This window comes from Idiotropiscis lumnitzeri, chromosome 19, assembly GCF_059441095.1.
Source record: "Idiotropiscis lumnitzeri isolate Australia: NSW breed Sydney's pygmy pipehorse chromosome 19, RoL_Ilum_1.0, whole genome shotgun sequence".
NCBI classification, from domain to species: domain Eukaryota; kingdom Metazoa; phylum Chordata; class Actinopteri; order Syngnathiformes; family Syngnathidae; genus Idiotropiscis; species Idiotropiscis lumnitzeri.
In genome coordinates, this window is record NC_142409.1 from 8727270 (window position 1) to 8741372 (window position 14103).

The following is a 14103-nucleotide window of genomic DNA, read 5'->3' on the forward strand; positions in this document are numbered from 1 at the left end:
CAAATAACATCCTCCATTTAAGTCAACAGAAAGGTTTTCATTGACAGCTTGCATAACAAAAGGTCAGCGATAGGCTCAGCACTACTAATTAAGTCCAATTGGTGAATGTCAGCTCCACAAAGGGCAATGCTAATCCACAGCGCTACCTAAATAAGAATCTTTGTGCGCGTGTGTGTGAGTGAGGTGTGAGTGCGCGCGTGATGTGACAAGACAATTTCTCACGACCACAATGCGGCATCAAACGTGGACTCTATATTTTATTTTGAATTTTTCTGCATGTTATCAATGACTTGTAATTTCTCTTTATAACTAAACAAACTCATTTAGATTTTTTTTTTCTTTAAAAAAAAAAAATCAAATCATTTTTTTATATTATTGAGCTACAGTATTTGTCCCAATATCAATCCAAATCCACCAAAAATATATTCACATTGTAATATATAGGGCAAAAAAATATAAATAACCAAAAGTTATTGAAAAAGTCGCCCTTTCCTGGCCTAAGTCTTTAAAGTCTTGATATGGTTTTGTTTTCCTCACATCAAAAAGCTGTGTGTTACCACTTGAGCCTCCCCCGTCCTTGCTCCACCTCGTTGCTTTCACTGCTAAAGAAAATGCAGTCGCACCGAGCCTCGGAGGAGCTGAACCTTTTGGAAAACACAGACAAACTGTTATGAAATGACAGGGAGATAATGTGATGGTGTGGTGTGGTGACCTTTAAACACAGGCTGCCGCTACATCCCAACCAGTGAAAACCCTGACCTTTGTAAAACCATTACAGAAGACTCTAATCGGAAAGGTTGGGGAAGGAGACGCGCGCACATTCAACCGACCCAATCGTGCACGTACAAGCTCATTTTGAGATGCGTGCATGGGGAGGGGGTGGGTTTGTAAATTAGTTCCATTTTGACATAAATTGGAAGACATAGTTGAACATAAATGAGACTTTATTTAGTTTGCTCGTCGCTCACGTCACATTCTTTTGTTATTTCTGCATCTGGTTTGTTTCAATTTTACAGGACGTCTGGCATCCGTCCTTTGTCATGATTTGGTTTTATGTTTGCGTTGGTTAGTTTAGTTTGGTCATGTTTACTTGGTGACCTCTTTTTTTATTTTTTAATGTCTGCGTCATTAAGTTTCGTGTGTCCACCTGTGCTCGTCAGTCCGGTGCCTTGTGTCAACCAATCAAATCCCTCAGCCACCTGTGTCCTCTCCAGGTGTTCCTCGTTGGCTTGTTAGTTTGTTTGTATTTAAGTTTCCAGTTCTGCTTTGGTCCAGTTCTTTGTCTTTGTCATGTCTTGTTGAGTCCATTGCTCATTTTGGGTTGTTACTTTGAGTGTTCTCCTTTTTGAATTGTTTAAAATTGTCTTTCTGGTTGCACTCATCATTTTTGCCTTTTTGTTTTATTTTGAGGGAGTAAATATGTTTTATTTTTTTCAAAACTTTTTGTCTTGCTTATTTTATCCCCATGCTTCCTTACATTCCTGGCTGGCTGATAATATAAATAATGCATTAAAAAAAACAACCTTTAAAATGTTAAGTGCATTTTGATACACTTTGCCAATAAGTCAATTCAGAGCTCTCAGCTCTCTTTCGCCAACTTGTGAGCCCTTCAATGCAAAATAAACAAGCCCAAAGCTTTTCTTATTTTCTGCTCATTGTTTCACTAATACAACAGGCCAATGTACGAACATGGTTATGAAAACTGGAGCACAGTATTTGGGAATTATTGCTCCTGGTCTCATGTGCTCATCAGAGTTGAGGTTGAAGTTTTTAGTGGGCCTCTTTCAAATTGGACCTCAAAAGTCTTTGTTTGTGAATGGCTGCATGTCACAACATGTCAGATAATGGGCAAAAATGTCGTTTTTCTATTTTTAATATGTTTCCAAAGGTAATATTCTATCAGCGAAAAGCGATACGGACGGAAATGTATGAAGCGTAATCAGCATGACGGTAGCCCAAAAATAAAATGAGGATAACTCGAATGTTGCGTGTGGGGTTGTTGCTCTAAGCTTGTGCAACAGCGACATCTTGTGGTGCTTCCTCTGTAGGTGCACGAGAGCCAAACTAAGTATTTGATTTTAGGGGAGTGAATCCCCTATGAAAAATGAAATGATCGCTACAGCTCTTGGCCAAGCAGGCTTGACCAGTTTGAATCACTAGGAGGAAACAGAAAACCGATACTGCACCTTGCTTTTATTTTGAAAATATTCGCTTTTATTTTGAATAAAAAAGTAAGAAGTCCGATGGCCAATTTTCCGTGTTTCGAGTCGCGTAGACTTTGAGGAAGTTGCTCTCCGTCATCCATTGTGAAAGTTGTGAGATGAATAGTCAGACGGACTCGGTGGTTTTGTCGAATGACATGTTGGATCTGGAAGAAGATGAAGATCTGGAGGTTTTTAGTAAGGTACGCGCAAACATCTCGGCACTTTTGGCACTTTTGCACAGTTGCAATGCTTGTGACGTGGACATTGCTCCAGTCACAACACTATCGCGTGACGATATTTGCACGAAGACTTTCCTTTTCTTTGTTTGTGTTAACTTTCAGCAATGCTCGCTTGTGTTTTGCTGCAGGTCAACATGAAAGTTTTGAATCAGCTGACGAGCTGACCTTTGTACTTAAATCAACTTCTTCTACGAGAAATGTCTCCGCCCAACAGTTCATTTTCTATTATTCGTTCTTTTTTTTTGACGTATTTGAGCTGTACTTGCAGACTCTTATATGTGGACGTATGGCAAATAAGTTCCAAAATGCTGCAAACTCTAAAACCGAACACGCTTTCCCCTCCTTCAAGCACAAAGAAATTATCCGCCGTTTGCTTCGTTCAGTGCGCGAAAAAGAGGCGAGATTCATGCCATATCAAAAACAATTTTTTATACGTACAAATAATTGTTTGCTGAATTTATGCAATTACATTTTGAATTATTGAGCCTTAAGTGCCGATTTTTTAACCTGAATTTTCCAAACAACTGCAATTTACCATGTTAATTAATTTATTCACTGCCAGCCCAGGTAAAATAAATGTACTTTTTGGCTGCCATACTCGTCAATGGCAGCAAAAGAGGCTCATTTGTTCACATAAAAATACATGTTGTCTTTGGTTCAGAAATTATTACTGGCAGACGATGATCCGATGCCCACCTCTCCCAGCTCTATGGTCAACCAGTACCAACTGGATGAAGACGAACAGCAGACTGGCCGCAGCAAAGACTTGTTTGTTACAGTTGACAGTCCGAAGAGTCACGTCACCGCTATCGAAACCTTCATCATGTACAGAGTCGTGACCAAGGTGAGGTGCGAGGCGACAATTTTCATGTCTTTTCAAATAGACTTGCAAACAATTTGGTCGACAGATCATCCAAAATAAGGCGCACAAGAGAAGTGTGGCCGCACAATAAATGAAGACGCCTTGCAAACCCAGGAAGAACATTAGCAGCGTTGAACAAATTTACCTCTTCGCTCTTGTTCAGGCTGCTCTGTTTAGTCTGCCGTACAAAGTAACAGTGATTTGTGATTTCTCGTCGCAGACGACGAGGAGTGAGTTTGACTCCTGTGAGTATGAGGTGCTCCGCCGCTACCAGGACTTCCTTTGGCTACGGAGCCGACTGGAAGAAAGCCATCCAACTCTTATTGTTCATGTATGTAGAAACGCACCACAAAACCGGTTTGTTTTAGGGAAGCGATTTTCTTTCTTTTCTGATAACGCTTTTTTAAACCTGAAAATAAATCCACCATATTAATAGCGTGCAGTACCTCAGCGATACAAAAGTGCGTTGTTCCTTCAGCCTCTTCCAGAGAAATTTGTGATGAAAGGCATGGTGGAGCGCTTCAGCGCTGACTTTATTGAGGCCAGAAAGAACGCACTGCACCGCTTTCTCAAGAAGATCGCCGGGCATCCCATCCTGTCCTGTAACCCGCACTTTAAACTCTTCCTAACGGCTCAGGTGTGACACGGTCAAGACACGCACACATTACATTTTCAGCTAATCAGAAATCAGGGCCGATCACGAGATTTCTTTTTTTTTTTTTTTTTAATTTGTTTTTTTTTCTGATCGGTGCATAACATTTTCTTGATTTTCTAAAATAATCCAAAGATATAAATGGAACAGTAGTAGCTTAATTTTGTTACATGTTTTTTTTTTTATTTAATTTTGTTTATTTTCTGATCGGGGTATACAATTTTATTGATTTTCTAAATTTTCAAAGGTCACAAAGCAACCAAATAATCCCAAAATATAAATGGAACAGTAGTAACTCAATTTTGTTACTCGTTATTTTATTTTTATTTTTTTTTTGTCAGAGTGACAATAAGAGCCACGCACACACAGGCACATCTGTGTGTGCACAGTGCGCTTCTGTATGTTCCAATAGAACGTAAATTGTATTTGGTGCCACCAAGGATGTGAAAACACTCATTTAGATGTGCACTTTTTTTCCTTAATATATTGGTTAGAAATTTAACAACAAAAAAAAAAAAAAAAAGGAATTAGAAAGCACATCTCACACACCACGTCCCAAAAACAAGCCAATGCAAATTTAATTTCAATTCTGGTCCCGATCCGCAGGATTTCTCGTCTCACAAAAAACAAGGTCCGGGCTTCTTGAGTCGAATGGGCGACACGGTACGAGCGGTGGCCAACTCGGTGTGGGGCATCAAGAGCCGTCCGGAGGAGTTCACGCTTATGCAGGAGTACGTCGAAAATTTCGGCTGCAAGATCTCGTCTGTTGACAAGGTTTCTCAGAGGATCATCAAGGAGCAGCAAGGTATTTCAGATTAAAATAAAAAAAATTGTTCTGAAACTGAGCAGAATATTATTGCAAAGTCAAGACGGCCGCGACTCAAAATACATACTCCCCCCCCAAAAAAAAAATCATCTTTAAATTTCTGATATGAATGGTGTTGAATATTCGCCAACAGAGTATTTGGAGGAACTAAAGCAGTACGGGCCTCTCTATAGCCAATGGGCAGATGTGGAAGAGGAGCTGCACGACCCGCTGAAACTTCTAGCCAACTGCGTGGACGAATGCAGCAAAGAAACGGAGAAGCAGATCCAGCATCTCTCTGAGATTTTGGTCCCTGCTCTTCATGACTATGTGCTCTGCACTGAAGTACTCAAAGTGAGTTGCGACCGTCAAGCGCATAAAACGCGTTCAACGACTGACGTGTTGAATTCAACGCAATCTTGTTGGTTTTAGACGGTGATGAAACGGCGTGATAATATCCAGGCGTATTTTGAGAACAAAAATGAGGCTCTTGCATCCAAAAAGGCCGACCAAGAAGTTGTGAGTGATGATTTATAGACATATATTGTTCTTTATTTCTTTCTCCTCGTAAAACAGCGGCTGTACATCATCAATAATGGTGTGGTTGAAATCAGTATTTAGTTCAAAATTTGATATGACCAATGACAAATTTCAATTCTGTTGGCGGTTTATCACATTGGCTTGCCGCATAATGGTGAAATACTGAGGCACCGTTTGCTTTGCACTCTGGGCTCGATTAAATGATTATATTTAAAAAATTATTTTAAAAAAAGCATCTGCTGACTTCCTAATAATTTGACTTCGTCTATATTCCGAAAGTGTGATTTTATAAATGTAAATCTTTTTAAATTATGTGGGAGTCGTAAAAAAAAAATATTCGTTTTTTTAATTGTACATGTTATGACCCTTTGTAGCCACTAGAGGGTAATCTCACTCTAATTTCGAATCACACGATTACCATCAATTAATACAAATATGGGATTATGTTCGTCAATAAAGCACAGGTACCACAATTTAGATTATCCAGGGCCGTAGTTCGAGCTCTGCTGTGTGTTTTTAGGGTCAGATGGAGAAAGAGGTCGATTCTTTGGCAGATCGAATGGAAATGGCCAACAATGCTTTGAAGGGCGATTGGGTCAACTGGCAGAAGAGCATGAGAGATGATCTCAAGTCATCGTTCATCTCAACAGCTGAGAAGAATGTGGAATGTTATGAAAAGGTGTTGAATCTGATTGAGATATTTAAATTAAAAAAAATAATTGTAATAACAGTCATGTTTTGTGTTGCAGTGCCTTGCAGTGTGGGAATCGTTCCTCTTGTCTCAAAGACGGGACCCCGTTGAGCATCAAGATGAAGATCCTCTGAATATGTGAAACTGAATTTTTCATGAATGTCGCCTATAAAAAAAAAATCCTCAATGTATGTCCTGAACTATATAAACATCAACTGTTTTCTTGAAATGGATTTTCTTTCGCGTAACCAAAACCTCAATGTGCTTCTTTTTTTTTTTGTTGAAATATTGTAATATGTTGTACTAGTCTGTTTCTATTTGCACCATAGACGTCTTACTGTACATTTACAAAACGACTTAACGCAAGGCCTCAATCTGGGATTTGTTGACGCAATCAAGCTAACACGACACGGTCATGTCAAGTTTCCAGGAACGCTTTTGTTTGTACGATATGCTATTTTTTTTTTTCTTCTCATGATGAACTCTAACTCTGTTTCCGATTATTTGACTAGGAATGAATTTAAGCAGCACTTTGTCATTGTTCATATTTTGGTTGAGACTTTCTGTAATGCCTGATTTAATTATTAAGTGATTAATAAAAGATCGTTTGACTGATTATTCAAGTTGTATCACTGGATCTGATTTAATGTCATCACATGAATGAAATGTAAAGATCGTAACTGTAAAAAAAAAAAATGCTTGAAACATTTCTTTTTATTAATATTTTTTTTTAATAATCCCGTATTTTAAAGTGTGTAAAAACATGGGGCAGAGAGCGTTGGGATGATGAGGAACAACAACACTTTCAAACAACTCTCACTGGGATGTGAAAAATAACGAGGAAAAATACATAAACCTCATGAGAAGACAATTTATATCTGTAAAGTATCCGAACACAGCAATTGAATGAACAATGAATATCACGATCCATAGTAAAGAAACGATGACATCGAGCCATGAGAGGAAATATTGATCGGAACATCCAAAACAGTGCATGGTCATAGAAAAAAAAAAGTCAAAGTGCACAGAAATTGAGTCAATTTATGATGTAAAGAATATATGCATGCCATGAATTAGAAACAAATTAGGTTTTCTTTCAAATATCCCACGATCGCTTGTGCAACTTGCACATTAGAGCAAATGTTCTGTTTTTCAGGCAACTGTGGCCTTTCAATTCACAACCGGGAAAAAGTTAATGCCCCGCTCAGGAAATTCGTATTCAGACTTCGGTGACAAAAGAAAGTTTTCCTTGTTAAAAGAAAAAAAAAAGAAAAATACTCATGTCCACTAAAACATGCATTTGGGAAATTATTATTAGTATTTCATCTGTATACTTACTGTACACTTATATTACTGAAATAAATCATTTACATTTAGAATTATTATTATTATTAAGGCGTCAATAGATAAAACAAAAAACAAACAATTTTTTCCCAAACTAAAATTCTTTGGAAATATATTTTCGTCAAAAAGTTTGCTTGCAAGTTTTATCATTTATGATCATCAAGCAATATATATATATTTTTTGGTATTAGTTTCCTGAGATTTCATCTTGCCACCAAGCCACTTTTGTCTTTTCTTCGATTGCTCGTAAATAAATAAATAAATAAATAAATAAATAAATAAATTCTAATGTGATTGTTAGTGTCACTTGGACATGGATTATCTTTTGCAAATGTTTTCGATAAGTTTGTTAATATCCTATAAGATATCCTCCCTAACTGAGGATATCTTTTTACTTTAACCTGAGCCCATTTGGTTTTCTTTAAGAATAATTTGATGAGACAAAGAAGCCACCCTGGCATGTTAACAGGTTCGTCGTGTTAAAATTTTTTTTTTTTTTTAAAAAGTCTCTACTACACTAGACTGCCAACATTTCAACAACTCAAAAAGATGAAAGCATAAAAAAAAATAAGAGTTCCTCTGAAGCATGCAACCTTCTACGCAATCATTCACGACGTTGCCATGGAAGGAATGTTTTTTTTTTTAAAAAAATCGTCCATAAGGACTCATTAAAAATTCTCCATCGTCTTAAGAATACTTTTACATTTCTTTTCCCTATTTTTAGTCACCTGCATTTCTAGCATTCGCCATCCCGTATAATGAGTGCATAGATTGACCTTGCTTACTTGCTTCATTCCATATTTGTGTTTTTCTTCATATGAAAGCTTCGTATAATAAAAATTAAAAAAATAAATAAATAATAATAATACAGAACACAGATCTAAAGAGGAGCTCGGGTTTACAGCCGCACTCGGGCTAACTGGATTGGATTGTGAAAAGTGGGGCTGTCCTGTGCGTCCGCTCCACCGCTGACGTCATGTCATGTGACCTCAGCAAAGGTGATGTGATTCTACAGCAGAGGAAAAAGAAAAAAAAAAGAGCATGTGGAAAAGGAGTTCACAAGTGTGAAATGTGTAACATATATGATAACACACACAAAAAAAAAATGGAACGCTTCTTTTTTTTCCATCGGAATAAGAAGTGGGGAATGTTTCTTTCATCCTTGTCATTTTGTTTAGTGTGGCCAGTTTTGCTCCAAGGCTTTCTTGCTGCGCTATTTTTAGGCTGGTTATTTTCCACCAAGCTTACCATAGCTGAGTTTTAATACGAGGTGATTTTTTTATTTTTTTTTTGCTCATCTTCAGGCAACTGAATTTTTTTCACAGATGGGCTTTTGAAATAAATGTGTGTTTCGCAGCCCACCATAAGTCCGACAAAAAGAAAAAAAAAAAAAAAAGCTGGGTGCGTTGCTCTCGAAAATCTGCTTCACTTGAACAAAGCGGACAGTTATGCCAATTTTTTTTTTTTTTTTTTTTTTGCCGCAGACATTTGAATTTAATGGAGTACTGGATGCTATCCCAAGCAATTTGTTTGTATCTTTGGCAGAAAAAAAGGTTACTGTAGCCTCCATTTTGCTGCTGCCCTCATTTGTTACATCAGACCTTGTCCCGGGAGAAGGGATGCAAATCCAAGCGTCGTTATTACTTCAGTGAATGTTTTTACCCTTTTATTAGTGCATAACACTTTTATTCTCACATTTTTAGGCTGGTCTGAATCTAGAGCAGGTGTGGGCAAACTACAGTCCGGGGGCCACATGTGGCCCGTTAAACGTTTCAATCCGGCCCGCCAAACTTGAAAAAAAAATTAAATTTTTTATTATCTAAATACTGCGATTTTTCAAAGACATGTATATTGTTGTAATGCTTTTGTTCATCTAGAGCTAGGTTTAGCATTTTTGATGCAATAGGTCCACAGGGGTCCTCAACCACCGGGGCACGGACTGGTACTTTGGACTACCTTGAAAACTTGCAGCACTTCCGGTTTATTTATATTTCGGGGCTGAAAAATATAACATTTTGAAAAGTGACGAAAATCTTCATTCCCTCCATCCATCTATGATGGACTCTTTACGCACGTGTTAGCAAGATGCTAATTGTCTCAGCTAATTGTCAAGCTAGCAAAAGGAGTAAAAAAATAAATAAATAAAAAAAACATACCACGTGCAAAATCCGCGGCAATAATTTTCGACAAATATTTGTCGTATTGACCTGTGAGGCGATGTACTTCTCCAGTGGACTCTCTATTTGGCCCATGCCTAGAATCGTTGCGTTTGCTTGCAATTCTATCGACGTGTCGTCATTCAGCAGCAACTTCCCTTTGAAATAATGAACCACGCACACCACCTGAGAAGAGAACGTAGATTGTGATTTCAATTCAGGGGTCATTTACAACTGAAATGAACGCATGGCTTCACATAGAGCATCCTCAGTCTTGTGAATGTCTCGTTTTGGCGAGAAAAAAAAAAAAAAAAACTCACCAAGAACGTGGCGATGGCGGTGCCGATCATGAAGCCCGCAATGACGTCCGACCAATGGTTGCGGTATTCCGCGATGCGATTTAGTCCCGTCAGGAAGGCCAGACACACAAAGGCGAGGGACAGGACTGGTTTTGCAAGACGGGTGCCTTTTACATGGACTGTGCACGTCACGTACATCTGAAAGCAGGAGAGAAAACTGTCAAGGAAAATTAACCGGTACATATTTTATTTGCTGTTTGGCATTTACAAAAGCTAAAACTAAAACCAACTCTAAAAAAAAAAAAATCTTTTTTTGGTGCCATCTTGTGGCATTTTGATTTCAAGTGAGGAGAGGAGCTTCATTTCGTCAGGCCATAACCTTGTCTAATAGGGAAAAAAGTGTTTTTCCGCCATCTTGTGGCATCTATAAGCAATTACAGCTTTTTTTTTTTCACTATTAGCGTGTATTTAAAATCCGATTTGTTGAGATCTGACATCCGTCCATCCACCTGTGCTTGACTGACTCTTTTCTTCTTTCTCCATCTTTTTTTTTCTGGGCTGTGCAACACATGAGCAGGCGGAGTCGAGTTTCGAAACTCACCGCCAGGTAGAGGGCAGCATATATGCTGAGGGCAGCCTCCTTGGACGGGAAGGTTTTGCAGGCTTGCATGATGTCGTTCTGGTTTCCCGTGCAGGCCTCCTGGTGGCTGATGTAACGGAGGGCCTGATGGCACCCCAGCGCCGTGTAGTTGGGTTTGCAGATGGTCATAAAATAAGGCGCCAAGTTACCCGTCACGACCTGACCCGCGTTGACAAAGATGTCGACGGTGAAGAGTCCGAACGTGTAAACTCCTGGACAGAAAAAGGAACAAATAAACACATTAATAATCCGTTCCATCATTTTCAGGGCGAGCAATATACCCCTTTACCCATAGGTGTCAAACTCGGGCCCGCGGGCCAAATTTGGCCCGCAGTGTAATTATATTTGGCCCACGAGGCTGTACCAAATGACTACTATACCATTTTACGTTCTACATCAGGCGTGGGCAAACTACGGCCCGGGGGCCACATGCGGCCCGTTAAACGTTTTAATCCGGCCCGCCGAACTTGTAAAAAAAAATTAAATTTATTTTAAACGTCAACGCGTGCACATGTTCTTCTCAAGTCTTCGTCACAGCGGCAATGTGAAACTCCAGATGTTGACGTGTCCACTTTTAACAAGCATGAAATGGATTTTGTCAAGCCTTGTGTGACTCACTTACTGCTGAGGCTCATCGTTCTAATTCTGTCCTACTTGCCTCCACCCCGTCTCCCCCCCCCACTCCCGCCCGCCGCCGCGAAACGTGGCGATGTGAGCGCTTTGTGTTTTACGGATGACTGCTGCTTTCTAGCTAGCCAGCCTTCACCTCGGAAATTGCTTATTAGGGCATAAACATAATTTGGATTGCATAAAGCTGCAGAAGCAGCGTTTCCTTCCCGTGCAGTGTAGCAAAGAAATTATTTATAAAATAAAAAGCACTATATGTCGTCGCTCCAGACCCTTTAGTTGTGCACAAATCTCAAATGTGTCCCATACCAAGGAAGCGAAATGTCCTGCGCACGAGTGGGTTGAGATAACAGCAGTCTCCTGTGGCAACAGTCTTCTCGGAGTGGTCAAATTCTTTTGATGTATACTGGACCAGAAATAGCACCGTCTCGGTTATTGTGATCTGTAAGGAATAAAAAAAAAAAATGAGGGTGAGTTGTGTAAATTACACACTTTTATCATCGGTCGCTCTTTTTGAGTTGCCAGCAGCAGGCTGCTCACAGTCGCGGTGGACGCCGAGCTGACAGAAAAGCTGAGCGCGGCGTATTTGGACTGCTTATGAACAGTGTGAATAAACTGCTGTCAGGACGATGATGCTCAGGGTGATTTTTGCTGAGCTCCGCGTTTGGCACCGGATGCGACAAGTCCCGGTGAAGTCAGCTCAGATAGGGAAGTTTTGAAATGTGGAGTTGGATGTCGGGGGGGGGCTTGGTATCGATTCGAATTTCCAAAATCGATTTGATTCGATACGCAAGGGCCTGATTCGATTGGATTTTCGATTCACTTACAAGGTACAATGCTTTTGGATTCTTATAAGGGCCGGAACTAATGACAAAGCATTTCCAAAATTCCTGTCGTATTTACTAATGATGTTCAGGCAAGTGTTGGCGTCCTGCCAAATGGGACACGCCCCTAAAATCCTAACCAGATACCACCGATTATCATCCTATCTGCACAGACACATGGCAGATTTTTAGTCACTGCTCACAGCTCACGGCCATCGATAAGGGCGGTACTTGAACCGATCAATGCGAAATCCATATCATTGCTTGTCGCGGCATCGATCCACTTGTCAAACCTTACCCCCCCCTCACTCATAGACAAGACCCAAATTCTGGACCACAGTCTCCGATTTGGAGGTGCTCATTCCCATCCTCCACATTCAGCCCAACCATGAGATAAAGCGATGGAATCCATTCAATTTACTTGTATGTCTTAAAATGTTGTGGCAAGCTTTCTTCACACCTGTCACTTTTGGTTTGTTTAAAAGGAACTCGCCTGGCACGCTCCAAGCGCCCCCTTTTTTTCTTTTTTTTTTTTTTTTAGCATGAAGGCTATTATCAGAAATTAGATGCACACCAAACAAGTGGCCCAAGGCCAGTTGAAGAGTTGGTCCAATTACAGAGGTTTATGAGGTTTGTCGATCAAAAAAACTTCTCCCAGCTTTATAATGACAGCGGAAAGCATTGCAAAAGCACCAATATTGAACCATACTGCGATCCTTCTCTATTGTTTTGGTCCAATTATAAAAATACAATTTCAATCATTTTCTACAGAATGCATCTTTGACCTTGAAGGTTTCCTCTCATTTTATTTTAACCAAGTGTTGTCCTACTCAATTTGTTTGCCACGTTAGAACAGTTTTTTTTTTGCAGCAGCAGCAGCAGCAGCAGCAGTGACATCATGGCTAACCTGGAAAACCACAACCCTCAAATCCAATTTGTAGTAAATAATATTCCGTCACTCTAATCGCAGTTTCAACGGACTCAAGCTAAAAAAAAACAACAACAATACTGCGATAACGCCAATGAAAATGACATCATCACATTTTTTCTCACGTGAAGAGCATTGCTATATCCTCTTAGGTGTATTAAACGCAAATTTCGAATTGCAAATCTGAAACTCACCAGCAGTGTTGGCAACACCGCTACAACGGCATACAGCAGGATGGGCGGGATGGCGCTGTGGTCCTCCGGTCCGAGGTAAGGTTTCGTGTAGGTCGTGTCGTAGCAAAAGAATCCCTGCACATGCACACTGAAGGTATCGGTGTACTCAAAGTAATAAGCCAGCATGACGGTCCCAGCCATGATCACCAACTGAAAGTACAACATGATGCGAACGTACAATGAGCGGACATTTAATTGGACAAGAATTCTATTTCCCTCTGTCTTCTACCCAGCATCCCCATCCTCCATTCTGGCAGCAGTTCATGGCTGCTCAGCTTTTCGTGACGAGCCCCTCTCGTGATGGCTCCCCAACGCTAATTCGCTCTGTCTCTCCCTCAGCTACAAACGGTGTGTGTGTGGGGGGGGGGGGATAGAAAAGGGGGGGGGGGGTGTAGACGAAATGGAGGGAGAGCGAATGGGTGTGCACGAGCGTGGAATGCATTTTGAAAGTGAGTAATGCGTGTCCGAAGCAGGATGCTTCCCCCACATTGGCCGCCGCCCACCTCCTTCGGAGAGACAGACGGTTCGATGCTTTGCCAGTTAGTTCAGAGCTTGGAACACATGATTCAATTTGGTGCAAGGACAAGGACCAGGATTTATGCGAGCTAGAGCGAAGATATTATGGTTTGCAAGTTTAATTTCAATGCTTTGAGTTACAGGTGCAAGAAAGTATTTGAACTCATTCACTGCCATTGACGGGTATAGAAGTCAAAAAGTGAATTCAGTTTACCTGGGGTGCTAGTGAATGATTTAAGGGGAGGAAAGAAAATCCAGACACATCAGGAAAGAATGCCCAAAAATTTACGGCTAATTAAATGAGTCACATATAATAGTAGTCGTAAATAATACCAAAATATTGTGTTCCATTATTTAATTTGGATAACAAAATAAATCCGAAACTCAGCTTTTTATTTCTACTATAATGCCTTTGTAATAAACTACACAAAAATAAAAAAATAAAATAGCTGCCATAAATGACTCCAAAGAAAGAGTGAGGAAGCGTTTGTTGAGCGACAAGAAATGCCGACACTGTGTTTTGGACCATTGCTATGCCAAAGG

The 14103-nt window shown here is 40.0% G+C and overlaps 2 protein-coding genes across 2 annotated transcripts; one reads left to right on the forward strand and one right to left on the reverse strand.

Annotated features, from left to right (window-relative positions):
- Positions 1-1279: 1279 nt before the first annotated feature.
- On the forward strand, positions 1280-6611 carry snx7 (sorting nexin 7). Its single transcript, XM_088282300.1, has 9 exons — positions 1280-2404; positions 3105-3287; positions 3526-3636; positions 3784-3942; positions 4564-4762; positions 4917-5116; positions 5195-5281; positions 5823-5981; positions 6052-6611. The coding sequence occupies exons 1-9, from the start codon at positions 2321-2323 to the stop codon at positions 6133-6135; spliced, it is 1266 nt and encodes a 421-aa protein (XP_088138426.1). The 5' UTR covers positions 1280-2320; the 3' UTR covers positions 6136-6611.
- Positions 6612-7782: 1171 nt separating this feature from the next.
- Positions 7783-13400, reverse strand: plppr5b (phospholipid phosphatase related 5b). Its single transcript, XM_088282941.1, has 6 exons — positions 13006-13400; positions 11369-11501; positions 10394-10644; positions 9814-9990; positions 9545-9679; positions 7783-8346 (listed from the first exon to the last, which is right to left on the reverse strand). The coding sequence occupies exons 1-6, from the start codon at positions 13207-13209 to the stop codon at positions 8317-8319; spliced, it is 930 nt and encodes a 309-aa protein (XP_088139067.1). The 5' UTR covers positions 13210-13400; the 3' UTR covers positions 7783-8316.
- Between the last annotated feature and the right edge of the window lie 703 nt (positions 13401-14103).